General features: G+C 36.8%; 1 protein-coding gene across 1 annotated transcript in view; it reads right to left on the reverse strand.

Moving 5' to 3' along the window:
* The window catches only part of LOC149799667 (coadhesin-like), a 177754-nt gene that overhangs the window by 30220 nt on the left and 134581 nt on the right, over positions 1 to 12953 (reverse strand). The window contains exon 16 of the mRNA XM_089959021.1: positions 8218 to 8388. Within this exon, the coding sequence (XP_089815147.1) occupies positions 8218 to 8388 (171 nt within the window). The remainder of the gene's footprint in view (positions 1 to 8217; positions 8389 to 12953) is intronic.

Below are 12953 nucleotides of genomic sequence, written 5' to 3' on the forward strand. Positions count from 1 at the left end.
GAAATTAATGTTTACATAACGAAATGCATTCCAATAGTAAAAGATCAACTGTAATAGCCTACCTATAAAAAATCAAGTCATTGACTACATCTTAGATTTCTTCGCCTGTCTCTTGTACAGCTGTTCGGGAGCATCTCTGAGGAGTGTCCAGCAGTAGTCAGCCAGCATTGTAGTGGACCATTTTCCCTGGTATCTTTGTTCCATTGTTGCGATATCTTGATGAAAACGTTCGCCGTGTTCATCACTAACAATACCACAGTTGCTAGGAAAGAAATCCAAATGGGAATGAAGGAAGTGAATCTTTAGAGACATATTGCAGCCAAGTTTCTTATACTTCATCAACATGTCTTCTACTAGTTCCTTATAGTTTTCTGCCCTAACATTTCCGAGGAAGTTTGTAGAAACTAGGCGAAAAGCATTCCATGCTTGTTTCGCGTCACCTTCCAGCAAGTTGTTGAACCGGTCATCTTTGAAAAGCTCTCGAATTTGAGGACCCACAAAAACTCCCTCTTTAATCTTTGCTTCGCTGAGTCGAGGGAATTTTTCATGCAGGTATCGGAATGCTGGCAAAGTCCGGTCAATGGCTTTCACGAAGTTCTTCATCAAACCTAGTTTGATGTGAAGGGGTGGTAGCAAGATTTTCTGAGCCTCAACCAGAGCTGGGTGTTGGATATTCTTCTCTCCAATGGCTACATTCTGCCTGTGAGTCCATTCCTTCCTCATGTAGTGCATTTCCCTTGCTCGGCTATCCCACTCGCATAAGAAACACATGTATTTTGTATATCCTTGCTGCAGTCCCATTAAAAGGGCAACTACCTTCAAATCACCACAGAGGTGCCAGCTGTACTTGTTATACTCAATGGAATTCAGTAGCTGCCTTAAGTTATCGTATGTCTCTTTCATGTGGACAGCATACGCTACTGGAATAGATGGAAGATAGTTTCCATTGTGCAAAAGCACAGCCTTGAGACTCAGTTTCGAAGAGTCCACAAATAGTCTCCATTCTTGTGGGTCATGAGTGATTTTTAAAGCATTCATGAGGCCCTCAATATCGGAACAGAATATCAGATTACTTTCCTTTCTGAAGAAAGGCTCCAATTGCTGGTGGCGCTTTCGATATGCAGTAATTGTGACATCTTCTTCTAGAAGATTCCATTGTTGGAGTCTTGATCCTAGCAATTCTGCCTTGTTCTTTGATAAGTCCAAATCACGAATCAGGTCATTTAGTTCTTCCTGTGTTATTCTGTGTGGGGTTGATGATGCACCACAGTGAAAATCTGGATCACTGCATGCTGATGGACCAGGAGAAGAACAGGTCGACTCACCTTTGTCTTCGTCAGATGAATCAAGAGAATATTCTGCTGGAGGTTCTGGAATAGGAAGTCCCTCACCATGTGGAACTGGTCTCAATGCAGACGGAATGTTTGGGTAGACTATTCTCGACTTCTTTCGCTTCGTTATTCCGCCGGAAAGAGGAGGAACCAAGCAGAAGTAACAGTCATTTAGGTGGTTGCTTGGCTCTCTCCACACCATTGGGACTGCAAACGGCATTGATGACCTTTTGCAATTCAACCACTGTGAAAGCTGTGTTGTACATGTAGCACAGCATATATGCGGAGCCCAAGGCTTGTCTTGGTCACCAACCTTGCATCCGAAGTAAAGATGATATGCCTTCTTCACTTGAGAATTGATACTTTTCTTCTGGTTGGCAAATGTCACTTCCCCACAAATATAGCAAAAATTGTCCGCGGTATTAACACACTTTCGAGGCATTACTGTTCTTTATTGTACGTAAATGGATAAAATAATAAGTTTTATGTAACAGTAGCTTGAACTGTCTCGCACAACGTCTAAAATATTTTAAATGCTGAACCTATCTGATTGGGCTTTATATAGTACACTGCTTACGTCAGCTTCAGCAGCCGCCTGGCATTAATATAATAGGCCTACACATGTATAGTACACTGCTGACGTCAACTTACTTCAGCAGCCGCATGGCATTAGTATTGCATTGCATCAGAAAATGATGCAATCAACTGTGGATGATGTGAGCATGATGGTATTATGCAATGTTACATCATTATTCCGGATGTTGCTGCAGTCCTACTGGAGAAATTTACACAGTGAAACATAGAAAATGACGTATATGAATATCTTCAAAACGAGAGCCAATACAAATTTTTCACGGTTATATTCGTGTTCGGCACACCAAAATACTACAGATTAGGGCCTTTTCAAGTCAGTAATGATTTCACTGTTGACCAGTGTTATTTAATATGATGTGTCTTGGAAAAATGCAAAATAAATCCACCCTGTAGCTATTTGTAGGAAATCCAGCATAAGTAACTTCATAATACTTTCTGAAACATATATCAGTAAAATTAGTACATAGCGCAGTGGTAGAGCGGCTAATTCTCATCTCAAGGGTTGGCGTTCGAAATCCGTAACTGGACATACTGTATACGGTGGCGATAATCTCGATTTCTAAATAAGTGGGGGGGTCCGAAGCCCCGAAATATTCATGTACGCCTCCTCAGAACATCAAACAACGTGGGGAGTGCGTTTGGGGGGTTGTACATGAAATTGAATATCCTAGACAACTATCTGAATCTCGTTTCGTTTAGGGATTCGCTGGGGATGGTGCGTGTCTATGCAGTTTGGATCCCTCCATAAATAAATCGTAGTGTGATGTCAGTTCTAACTCTCACTACAGGGTACCCCACACAAAAGCATTCAGAAAAAATGTCAACCAAAAAGAAAAGCCTCATGGTGTGCCAAATAGACCATAAGAAAGATCTCATAAAAGGACCCAATCGAAAGGCGCAAAGGCTAATATGAAGGGACCCCATGATTGATAACCTCACATCATGCTACGTTCTTACAATGATAGTCCATTTTGACCACCTGTGATCTGATCTTGTTTTTAGTGATATTTTTATTCAACAGTTCTTTGCTGAATTTGATTGAATCTTTTTAATAAGACCAGGAGTCAGAATGACATTAATATGATGATATGACATTATAAATATCATGAGCGATATAATTGCATGTTATTTACTTGGGCTTTAATGACTCTCATTCATCCATCAACACCTTCAAGTAACATTGTTTTGTCTCTGAGTATAACAGCAACTGTTCTGTAACCACCAGCGGGCAGTTGAGCTACACGAGCTTGGAAGTGTATATCAACGACTGATTGAACAAATCCAAATGTTCCAATAAAAAGTAATAGATTGGATACAATGTTGTGAAATCCCGCTTAGGTATCTGCAAACCAGTGTCAATATTTTGATCACACCCCATGAATATAATCAACCGATGATAAGTACATGCAACATATTTTTGATCAAAATTTAACAAAACTTCTTCAGAAGGTTCTTGATGTCCGTTTACCCTCAAAGCAACTACAGAAACTCCAAGTGCGCCAGATACCATTGGATTTCTTTTCTGTCAATCTATTCTAGCATTTTCCTGAAAAGCAATAAATATATGTCTTGGTGCAGAAACTCATTGCTGTGTTGCTATTTGTCATCTAAATAAACCAGCCGCATTACTTTGAACGCTATCTGTTGTCATCGTCAACCATGAGGACTATGATTTACCACCTGAATTCATAAAAGCAAGTCGTTTTTCTTCTTCAGCAAACGATGGGGTCATTACCGGCATCCACAGTGACAGTTTTGTTAGTATTTCTTTACCAACATCAACTGCGTCGGGTCGCCAGATTGCATCATTTTCAGTGGCTTTTCTTACAAGTACCACAGTGTGTTTAGCTCCAAATGTAACTTTTATAACATTTGTACAATATCCAAAGATATGTGATAGTGGAATTACACATAAACAATTTTCGTTTCAATTTACCATTGATCTACGTGAGGAAAATCCTAAGTTGAAATTTTCGTTCATCTATGCAACTTCAGTTCCAGCTGCATTTAGCCTCACGTTGCTACTCTCGGGGGTATCAGTGGTATCCTTTGCAAACACCATTGATGGACCAGCTGACCTCAAGTTATCACCGATGTATCTTGCCAGACCCAATATCGTCGTTGCAATATCAAGCATGTATATGGCGCTGTTATATAATGCCATGACACCATTATTAACAAACCTATGTCGATCTTAAAGACCTTACGCTGAATCAACTGCTTTCAAACGTCTACCTTCTACTTCGATAAATTCTTCAGCAGGTAAAAAATATCTGCTTGTATCTTGAACTTGTAATTCGATTATTGCTCTGAGTTAGGTACACGTGCGTCATAAGAATAATACTGATAATCGCGTACAGATTCATCTTTGAGAACAGGCACGTTCTTATAAAACGTCGGATCGGATGTACGCTTGAACATTTTATTATAACTGTTATCGTCTAACACGAAGACCACTTCCTGCTATTAAACTTCCTTGTAGTTTTTCTTTTCGTGACTGGGGTATATTAGCCAACTCTATTAGTGTTTGATTTGCAGCTTGATGTATTATTTTACTGATATTTGCAGGCATTATTCCAGTACTAGGTAATTTTACTGGCTGTGGTTTTCTACATACTAATCGAGCTGATCTTTCTTTGACTACTGAAATTGCTTTACGGCAACATTACCAACAGCACTGATACATTTATCACGAATAGCATCAGTAGCTTTTATTCCTACTTCTTTTGCTATCGGTATTGCTTTAGGAGCTATTCTCTTAAATAAACCTTGAACAGCATCACCACGTTTATCTCAGTAAATCGCTTTGTACGTTGGCAATCATGAATTTACCACCCTAACTATTACAAGCCCTCGTTGAGCATTGCGTATAATCATTTTTTTTAAAATGACATGTTGAATATTTAATTATTTCAGTCGTTATAATAATCATCAGCAGTTTCATTAATGACAGAATAATAAACATTATGATCCATATAACTGCCCATAAATAATCTTCCACAAATACCAGATATTTCATTAATAATTCTGGAGAATTATTACATGCGCATTTTTCTCTGATCAGAATTTCTAATCGTTGAACATCGGAAATAATACTGATAGGACATATTTATAATCTCTTTCCGGTTTTTGGTTCAGGTTATTCAAGCATTTGGGTAAAAAATCTTCTTGCTGTTGTAATGTTTGTTTTTATATTCTTTAAGCATCTTTAAATTGCTAAAAATAGAGCTTTTGTTGCCCAGATTCATTAATGCGATTGACACGAACATTAACACAATATACATGTTTAAGCCATTTCATCTTTTGTCTAAGATTTATGTTCAGGTTTCAAATAACTACCCCGTTCTTCATATTTTGCCGCTATATCTGTTATTGTATCTAATTCTCTTAATTTTCTAATTTCTTCATAACCCTCAGGTATAAATTTATTGGTATCTTCAGTTAACTGTTGTAGTCTTATTTGAATTTTTAGTTCATCTTGCTCATAAATTTGTAGCTGTGTTCAGACAGGTTGTGGCTGTGGTCGAGAAGGTTTTAGTTGGGCAGGTTGTGACTGTGGTAATTGAGGAATTCGTTGTTTAGAATGTAATGCTTGTTTTTGAATTACCTACAATTGCTTAATAGCAATATCTTCATCTGATTGTTGCAAATATTCAGCATATTTTTCACCTAGTGCTTAATTTTTTCATCATGAACACGAAACATTCATTTACGCCATTGATCAAAAGCTACACCTTTAGTATATTCAGGTTTTAAATACTTTTCTCGTTCTACATGACCATTCACGTAAATTTTATATAATCCTTTAGTCTCTCTTATATTTTAATACCATCTGGAGTAAATTTATCAAGCATTTCAACTCTTTCTTTTTTTTCTTGTTTCGATTCTGTTTCTCCTCCAAAACAGCCTTCAAGATCTTCTTCACGTTGAGTAGGTGGAGGTTGAGCATCAGCCATAACTGGAAGATCTCTTAAAATCTATTTTGTCTGCTTAGTTCTTCTTGCTATCTTTTCAGTTTGCACAGCACTTTGTTGTAACGTTTGATGAAGACCTTCAGTGGCATGTAGCCTTTGTAACAATTGGTTTAGAACATTGTTCTTTTTCTTCTGCATAATCAACTTATCCTTCTGTACGTTCCTGCAGTTTTCGTTGAAGAGAGTCACGAGCAGGAAAATATATTCTGATTGTTTCCAATCTTTTTCGAGCTAATCTGCTAGTGCAAGATTCCATCACTGATATAATAATGCTTTAATTACTCACACATTTATGGCAACAGGGAGGGTGAGACCGCAATTAAGTGCCACGATGGGTAAACATTTTTTTGAGAATCACAAACGACAAAGATAAAATAAAGAAAAAACAAACCCAATCAGAGAAAATTTCGGTTTTAGTTAGATGCTTCTGTTTGATGTTATTAACCTTTTATTATCATTTTTCGTAGGAAACATTCTTTGTTAAAAATGGACCATCCAGCTAGTGGTATGTTCACCCTATCTGCTGCTCCAACAGGAAACCCTATTTACTGCAGCTGTGGCCCATTAATTAAATTAGGTCGCAAACTTTAGACTTGAATGCCCAGCTGATCGTTTACTGTATTACTGAACACTTTTTATCAGTTGCTGGTATCTCTAATTCCAAATTTTAAATAACTTTTGTTTCATGAAACCTTTTTCAAGGTGTACAAGTTTTACAGTTGTATGCAACCTGAGATTGGCGAAAACTTAAAAAGATGGCAATTTTGTCCATCTAATAAGGTCACGTGTGGCTACATTTATTTACAGAATTAAAAGTAAGATATAAAGTGTTCCAGAATATCCTGAAAATTGCGATTCTACATCTATCTGCTGGAATATAGTCTACTCTACATCACATTCACTGTTAATCAATAAATTATAATAAGTAATAATTGTATGAAACCTGTCATATCAGACCCTTCAGCATATGAAACTAATATTGTAACACACACGGGGTCTCACTATCGAGCGAATCAAAGACCCGCGTGAACTTGCCTTGTAATTCATTATTTCTTCTATTTTGCAGTGAACTCAAGACAAGACAACAATCCTTGTCTGCTGAAGAGGTTGTAAATGCGCGAAAACCAAAAATAACTTTTATCTAAACACTAACGACCAAACTGTAATGGGACCCTAACTTTACACTTATATGGTTTCATTGGTTCACATGTGTGTGTCCCATCAGTAAGCCTTTCCATGTCGTCGATTGGTACACCACACCATGTACTACGAGACCCGATCCCAAACACATAACACAAAGATTCATACCTCTCTCAAATTCATATACATGTATGCCTAAATATGTCCATCGAATTTAAGTTTAGAAATTAGAGATGGTCCATTTTACGAAAAGAGCGATGCTACCATAAAGTCTCTTGAATAATGTACACTCTGACGTCTGCTCTTAACAGTTGACTAATTGCTAGGTTTGAGATATACCTTCCCAACACCGGCTGTCTGTAGTGATACTTCTAGTCATTAAAATCTTACAAATCTATTTACGGGGGCCTACATATAATTAGCGCATACCCCAAGTTTATTACAATATAAAGTATTAATCTGACATGCTTGTGGTGAGATGGTGTAAATGAAATATGGGAGTGAAGATGTAGTCTACCTTTTAAGATATATATATGCTCATGAGCAATTATTTTTAAACAGAAAACCAAACAAACCATTGTACACACATAGTCACCTGTAAGATTAATATATGGATGAAATCCATTCTCTAAAATTATATCAAAGTATTTTGTTCTAATCAGTCTGAAATATCTAATTCTTTGTGCAGTTCATACAAAATGAATAAAATTCAGCTTTACGCAACTTTTGCTAATCAAAGGTATCATCTTATCCCCAAAATTAAAATATGTTAGCAAATATGTGTCCTTATTCTTGTATATAATTCTTTCTTTTATTTCTTCTTTTCCTCGTGTCTTGTTTTAGCTTATACAGACTCAACAAACCCGTCTCTAAACCTCCTTGGACTGCATCCTCTAAATTGTATGTATGCATACATGTGCGTATCCATAATGCCATGTCAGCGCAGTCCTTGCAATACAGTACCAATTCCAAGTTCAACAATATGAGAGTTAAAAACTGTCGTAGACAAATGCAAACATATAGTCCAACAAAATAAACATATAAATTATATTTTTGTATCCTCTCAGTACAAAATAACAGATAATATAAAGGTAAAACTTAGATATAAAGAAGTGAAGACTGAAAACATAAGTGTTAAAATTAGTGTCATTATTTCAAGAAGGAAAAATATATCTTACTTGGACATAAATCAATGTTGCATTTTCTTGTCTCTTTACTAACCCCAAGACAATCTGCCCCGTGCGGTACCCCTGTCTGGAAATGACAATTCCGTGTTCGTAACTGATACCCTGTACCGCAGGTCTGGCTGCAATCGCTCCAGCTTGACCAAGCTACCCACACTCCATCCACTGAAGCAAAGAAAAATTATCGGCACTAGTTCAGCTTTCAGACTATCGGGTCTTGATCTTAATTTATGCAATAAGTGTTAGCATTTCCAGCATTCTATACTTAAATGAGATGCTGCTAAGTCAGACTTTGCAAAGTGTCCACTAAAATAACCGTATCCAGTGTTCATTTATAAAAAGAGAAGGCTTGGTGTAAGACTAAATTTCGACACTGTTGAAACGTAGCCAAGACAAAATTTAATCATTGAATATTGGACCCATTATCAGTTGAAGACTATCACAACTGTTGAAAACTGACACGATCTTAAGTCAATTCTGAATGGCTTACAAGGTTCATTTTACAGTGTTGTGCTGCAAAGAACATGTAATGTGGTCAATGTACTGAATAGCCTAATATAACGAAAGGAACATGGATTTCAATTTTACCACTTGAACGAACAAATATTCCATAAAGCAATGAAGAGAAAAATTCTATCAAAACTAAAATAATTAGTGTATTACTATTTGTAACAGTGTTTGCATAATTGCCCCCAAGGACCATTCGTTGCATTAAGGTACACGGGATAATTGTATGCGTACTTGAAAGCAATGAACAATACACACGTTACCCAAGTTATTAAACTTTCGCGTGACCACAATACCATGTAACCAATTATGTACATGAATGCATTTGTACCATATATATATATATGATTAATGATAGTCCTTGAAAACATGCCGTTGGCGGGGAGTGAATCCACGATGACAGAGGCATGTGGCGTGTTCGAGCAACGTGCTAACCGTGCCAGAGCTACTTGGGATCTGGAGGGCAGTGCTGTACTACACGACCATTGAGTGATGGTATTTGATATTTGCCACGTAGCAATATCACACGGAGGCTGCAACAAAGCGACTAACAAAAGAACGTGACAAAAATGTTCAACTCTAAATCAAAAATGTTCGATAGCAAAGCTACAATACCATATTATCGCGTTGGTACCGTACTTTATCGCGTGGATGTCTACATTTACTCGTGTTAAGGCATTGTCGCAATGACAAAGCAGTAAAGGGGCATCAAGACAAAATACAGCCATCAAGCGACGAATTGACAAAGCGAACAACCGACAAAGTGCCACAATAAGAAGACAAGGCTGACAAAGAAGTAGTGTTGGTCGTTTTGTGTCATTGTCACGTTGATGCTTTGTAGCGCCATCACTTTGTCGCTCTGCGGCATTGTCACATTGCGGACTTGTGGTCTTCTCTTTGACAAGCGTAATTTAAATAATTGTAGAAACCGTTTGCGATTCGCCTCAAAGCGCAACGCTACAAACCTTCACGGCAGAAATCGTCCACTATACTCCGGCACTTTCAGTTGTCACTGAACTTATGTTTATTTTCTTGAACGACTGAGCAAACCAGGCAATACACAGCAGCAACATGGTGGTATTGTAGTGATGCATGTAATGGGTTAAGGCTATTATGTCATGTTGCGCAATATTTAAATAGCATTAGTAAATATCTTATTTTGCGTGCTCTATATAGGATCATAAGAAAAACTCTAAAAGTCTATCAAGGAATTATAATATTAAGAAATTAAATTAACTTGTTGTTGTTATATGTACATCTCATACATAAAGGAGTAGCAGTCCATACGCAACACCGAGAGAGAAAAGCCGGATACATTGAAATCTCCTTTTTTTTAAGATCAAGCAAAACGAGTACATATTATCATAGTAGCTATTGGCAATCCCTACTCACAGTGCCTTTTATCTTACACCATTCTAGGGAAATTATGGTATGATTTTATGTGACTTTTGTTAAGTTCATTGAAACTAATACACACGGGAAATTCCTCTATTGCGTTATATGTATATAAAGCCTCAAATACCCCTAAACATATTACTTTAATAAATGCATAATGTATAAAAACACGTTCTTTTGATTCTTGGGAGAGTGCTTGAGTATACCTGTCCGAATAATCTTGAAATTAGGAAGGACGAAACGGGTCTTCCTCATAGAAGACGTTACTTATCTTAGCTAGCCAAGGTTCAGATATGTTAATCTTATCTACACCTTGGCTGATCGATCACATATTTCAGTAGTATGTCTTACTGACATCTTGGATTTCATGAGTTGCCTTCACCAGTGTGTAATGCCAACTAACCAGCAGCGTGTAACAGCACTGCATTGTAAATCAGCCGAAAATGGTGCATGCAACTGATCTCAAGAGGATGCTTTATAACTTTAGTTTAACATCGAAAGTATGATTACGTACTGAAGAGAATATATTACATGTGTATTTGAGGGAGAAAATGTATAAGTAGCAACACGGACCAGGGTTAGAAAATTGCTTATTTATGAATCCATTGCATTTGTTTTCTACGTTTGTCTCGATCATGTAGGAACAGTGTTCAGATTAGAATAACATTAGTTTGACTGAATGTGGTGGCTTGCCGCCGGACCCAATGAATTCCACAGACCATTAGTACTGAAATATATGATCGATCCGCCAAGGCGTAGTTTGGGTTAACGTATTTAACCTTTTTCTGCGAAGATGACGTTACTTGGCAAACCTCTACTATCGTTCACACGGTAATATTAATATAGTTATAATATCTGGAGGGTAACCTCGCTCTTTTACGTACGTAAACAAAAAATGATTTTAATGAATCTAACTTATTTGTCGATATATTTAGAAATAAAATGCAGATTTTCAGCATTCAGTTGATATTGTTACAAGTATAGGTCTTTCTGAAATGGCCTATGAAAAGAAACAGTTTCGCTTTATTTCACATATGAAGGACCAGTTTGGAACCTGTAACTCAAATTAAATCTCCGTTTTACGTGAATTTTTTTTATATGAAATAATAATAGAAAAGAACACAGGATCTTACTCATCTCCAATCGTCCACTTAATATGTCAACCAGTCCCGTATCTTGTAAGTCTTTTCAAGGATGTTCGTATATTGACTGAATTTGTGCACCAGATACTGCATGCAGGAAACATATTTACTTGTGAATATGTGAGACAATTGTTCTACACAAAATATTTAATAGAAATCTGATTACTCACTTCTTATTTGACTAACGTATAAACTGAAATTAAAACACCTAAAGGTATTTAAGGCATATCATACAATATACACAAAAGTAAGTTTAAGAATTTTCCCACATATTTACAGTCAAAGGACGACTCGGATGTTTGTGATTACAAACAATTTTGTTTGAGAACAAAAATTTAGAGTAGAAGAATATATGAGAATGGTGGCGTACTATTTCTAATTTTATCACTTTTATTTCTTATATAATGAACGTGCTGACAAAATTTATTGGTCATGCAAAATGTATGCATGTATGACCGTAGTGTCTACCTCTTTCAATTTGGTGCAAACTGTGCAATGTTTATTTAAATCTATATTCACTGCTGCGGAGGCTCAGTGCCACTCCTTGTACACGGGATAATCAAATAAGGTTGAGTATGGACATTTAAGGTTAGGAAAGACAGTAAAAATGGTTTTTCGTCCCGTCCTTTTGCAAAACATATCGTCTCATTTCTCATCAGTGCACAAGTAAATCAAAGTACAAATGATAACACCATCATCTTCACACGTTTCTTGCATTCACAGAAATGATGCAAGACTGACGAATTTGCAGAAATATATGGCCCATCAATACATGAATTGTTAGGCAGATATTCAAAACAATATATACAGCTACTTTTAATTCTCAATTGCTATTCAAGCAGGAGTTGCCTTTTCTCCCAAAAGTTACTGCATCGTCTATCCAAACAGTGGACGAAAGTATAAAAATGGTAGACACCAGTATCCAAACAGAAAACATCATTATCCAAACGTGTTAAACCAGAGGCCTGGGTAAAGCATTTTACAGGGGATGAAATTGCAATGGGGTCAAAATTCAAACTTATACAGTTTGGTCTATATTAAAGTTACTATATTTAGTACACAAGAGGAATTATCTACTAATTTCAGCTAAACACTCAACTTCAGGCTTATTTTGTCGTTTCGTTTCTTCAACGTTAATTATTATCAAACGCACTTATCTCTCTTGTCTGTCACTCGAAAACAAAGAAAAAACATAAAAACATCTCTCCTTCATCTCTTTGTGTCCCGAAGCCGAGGTAACATTTCGGAGCTCGCCATTCTGAGTCTATAACGATGCCAATGATCAATTATGGTGGGTAACAAACTATTTGAGGATTTTAGAAAGACAATAGCAGCAGAGAATAGTGAATGGAGTTTTATTTAGAAGGTCTCATTTGCGAAAAGAATGCTTCAACCAAAAATGGACAAAAAGTGCTTTGCATACAATTTCGTTTGTTATGAATGTACTCATAAGTGAGAAAGATACATTGAGGCCTCTAATAAGTCAGTAAACACCCCTTGCCCTTGTGTCCAATTTATATTTGTCTTCGTTCCCTTGAGACTAACCTTGCGGGTAAAAAAATGTAGCGGTGTCAGGTGACAGGTCTTACAACCAACTATTTTATCTAGACCAATGCGATATCGTGTTCTTGGATAGTGTACATTTATGGAGAGAAGTCCATACAGAATTGTATGATCATTAACAAA

Source organism: Sinohyriopsis cumingii, chromosome 5, assembly GCF_028554795.1.
Source record: "Sinohyriopsis cumingii isolate HCF-2022 chromosome 5, ASM2855479v2, whole genome shotgun sequence".
Taxonomy (NCBI): domain Eukaryota; kingdom Metazoa; phylum Mollusca; class Bivalvia; order Unionida; family Unionidae; genus Sinohyriopsis; species Sinohyriopsis cumingii.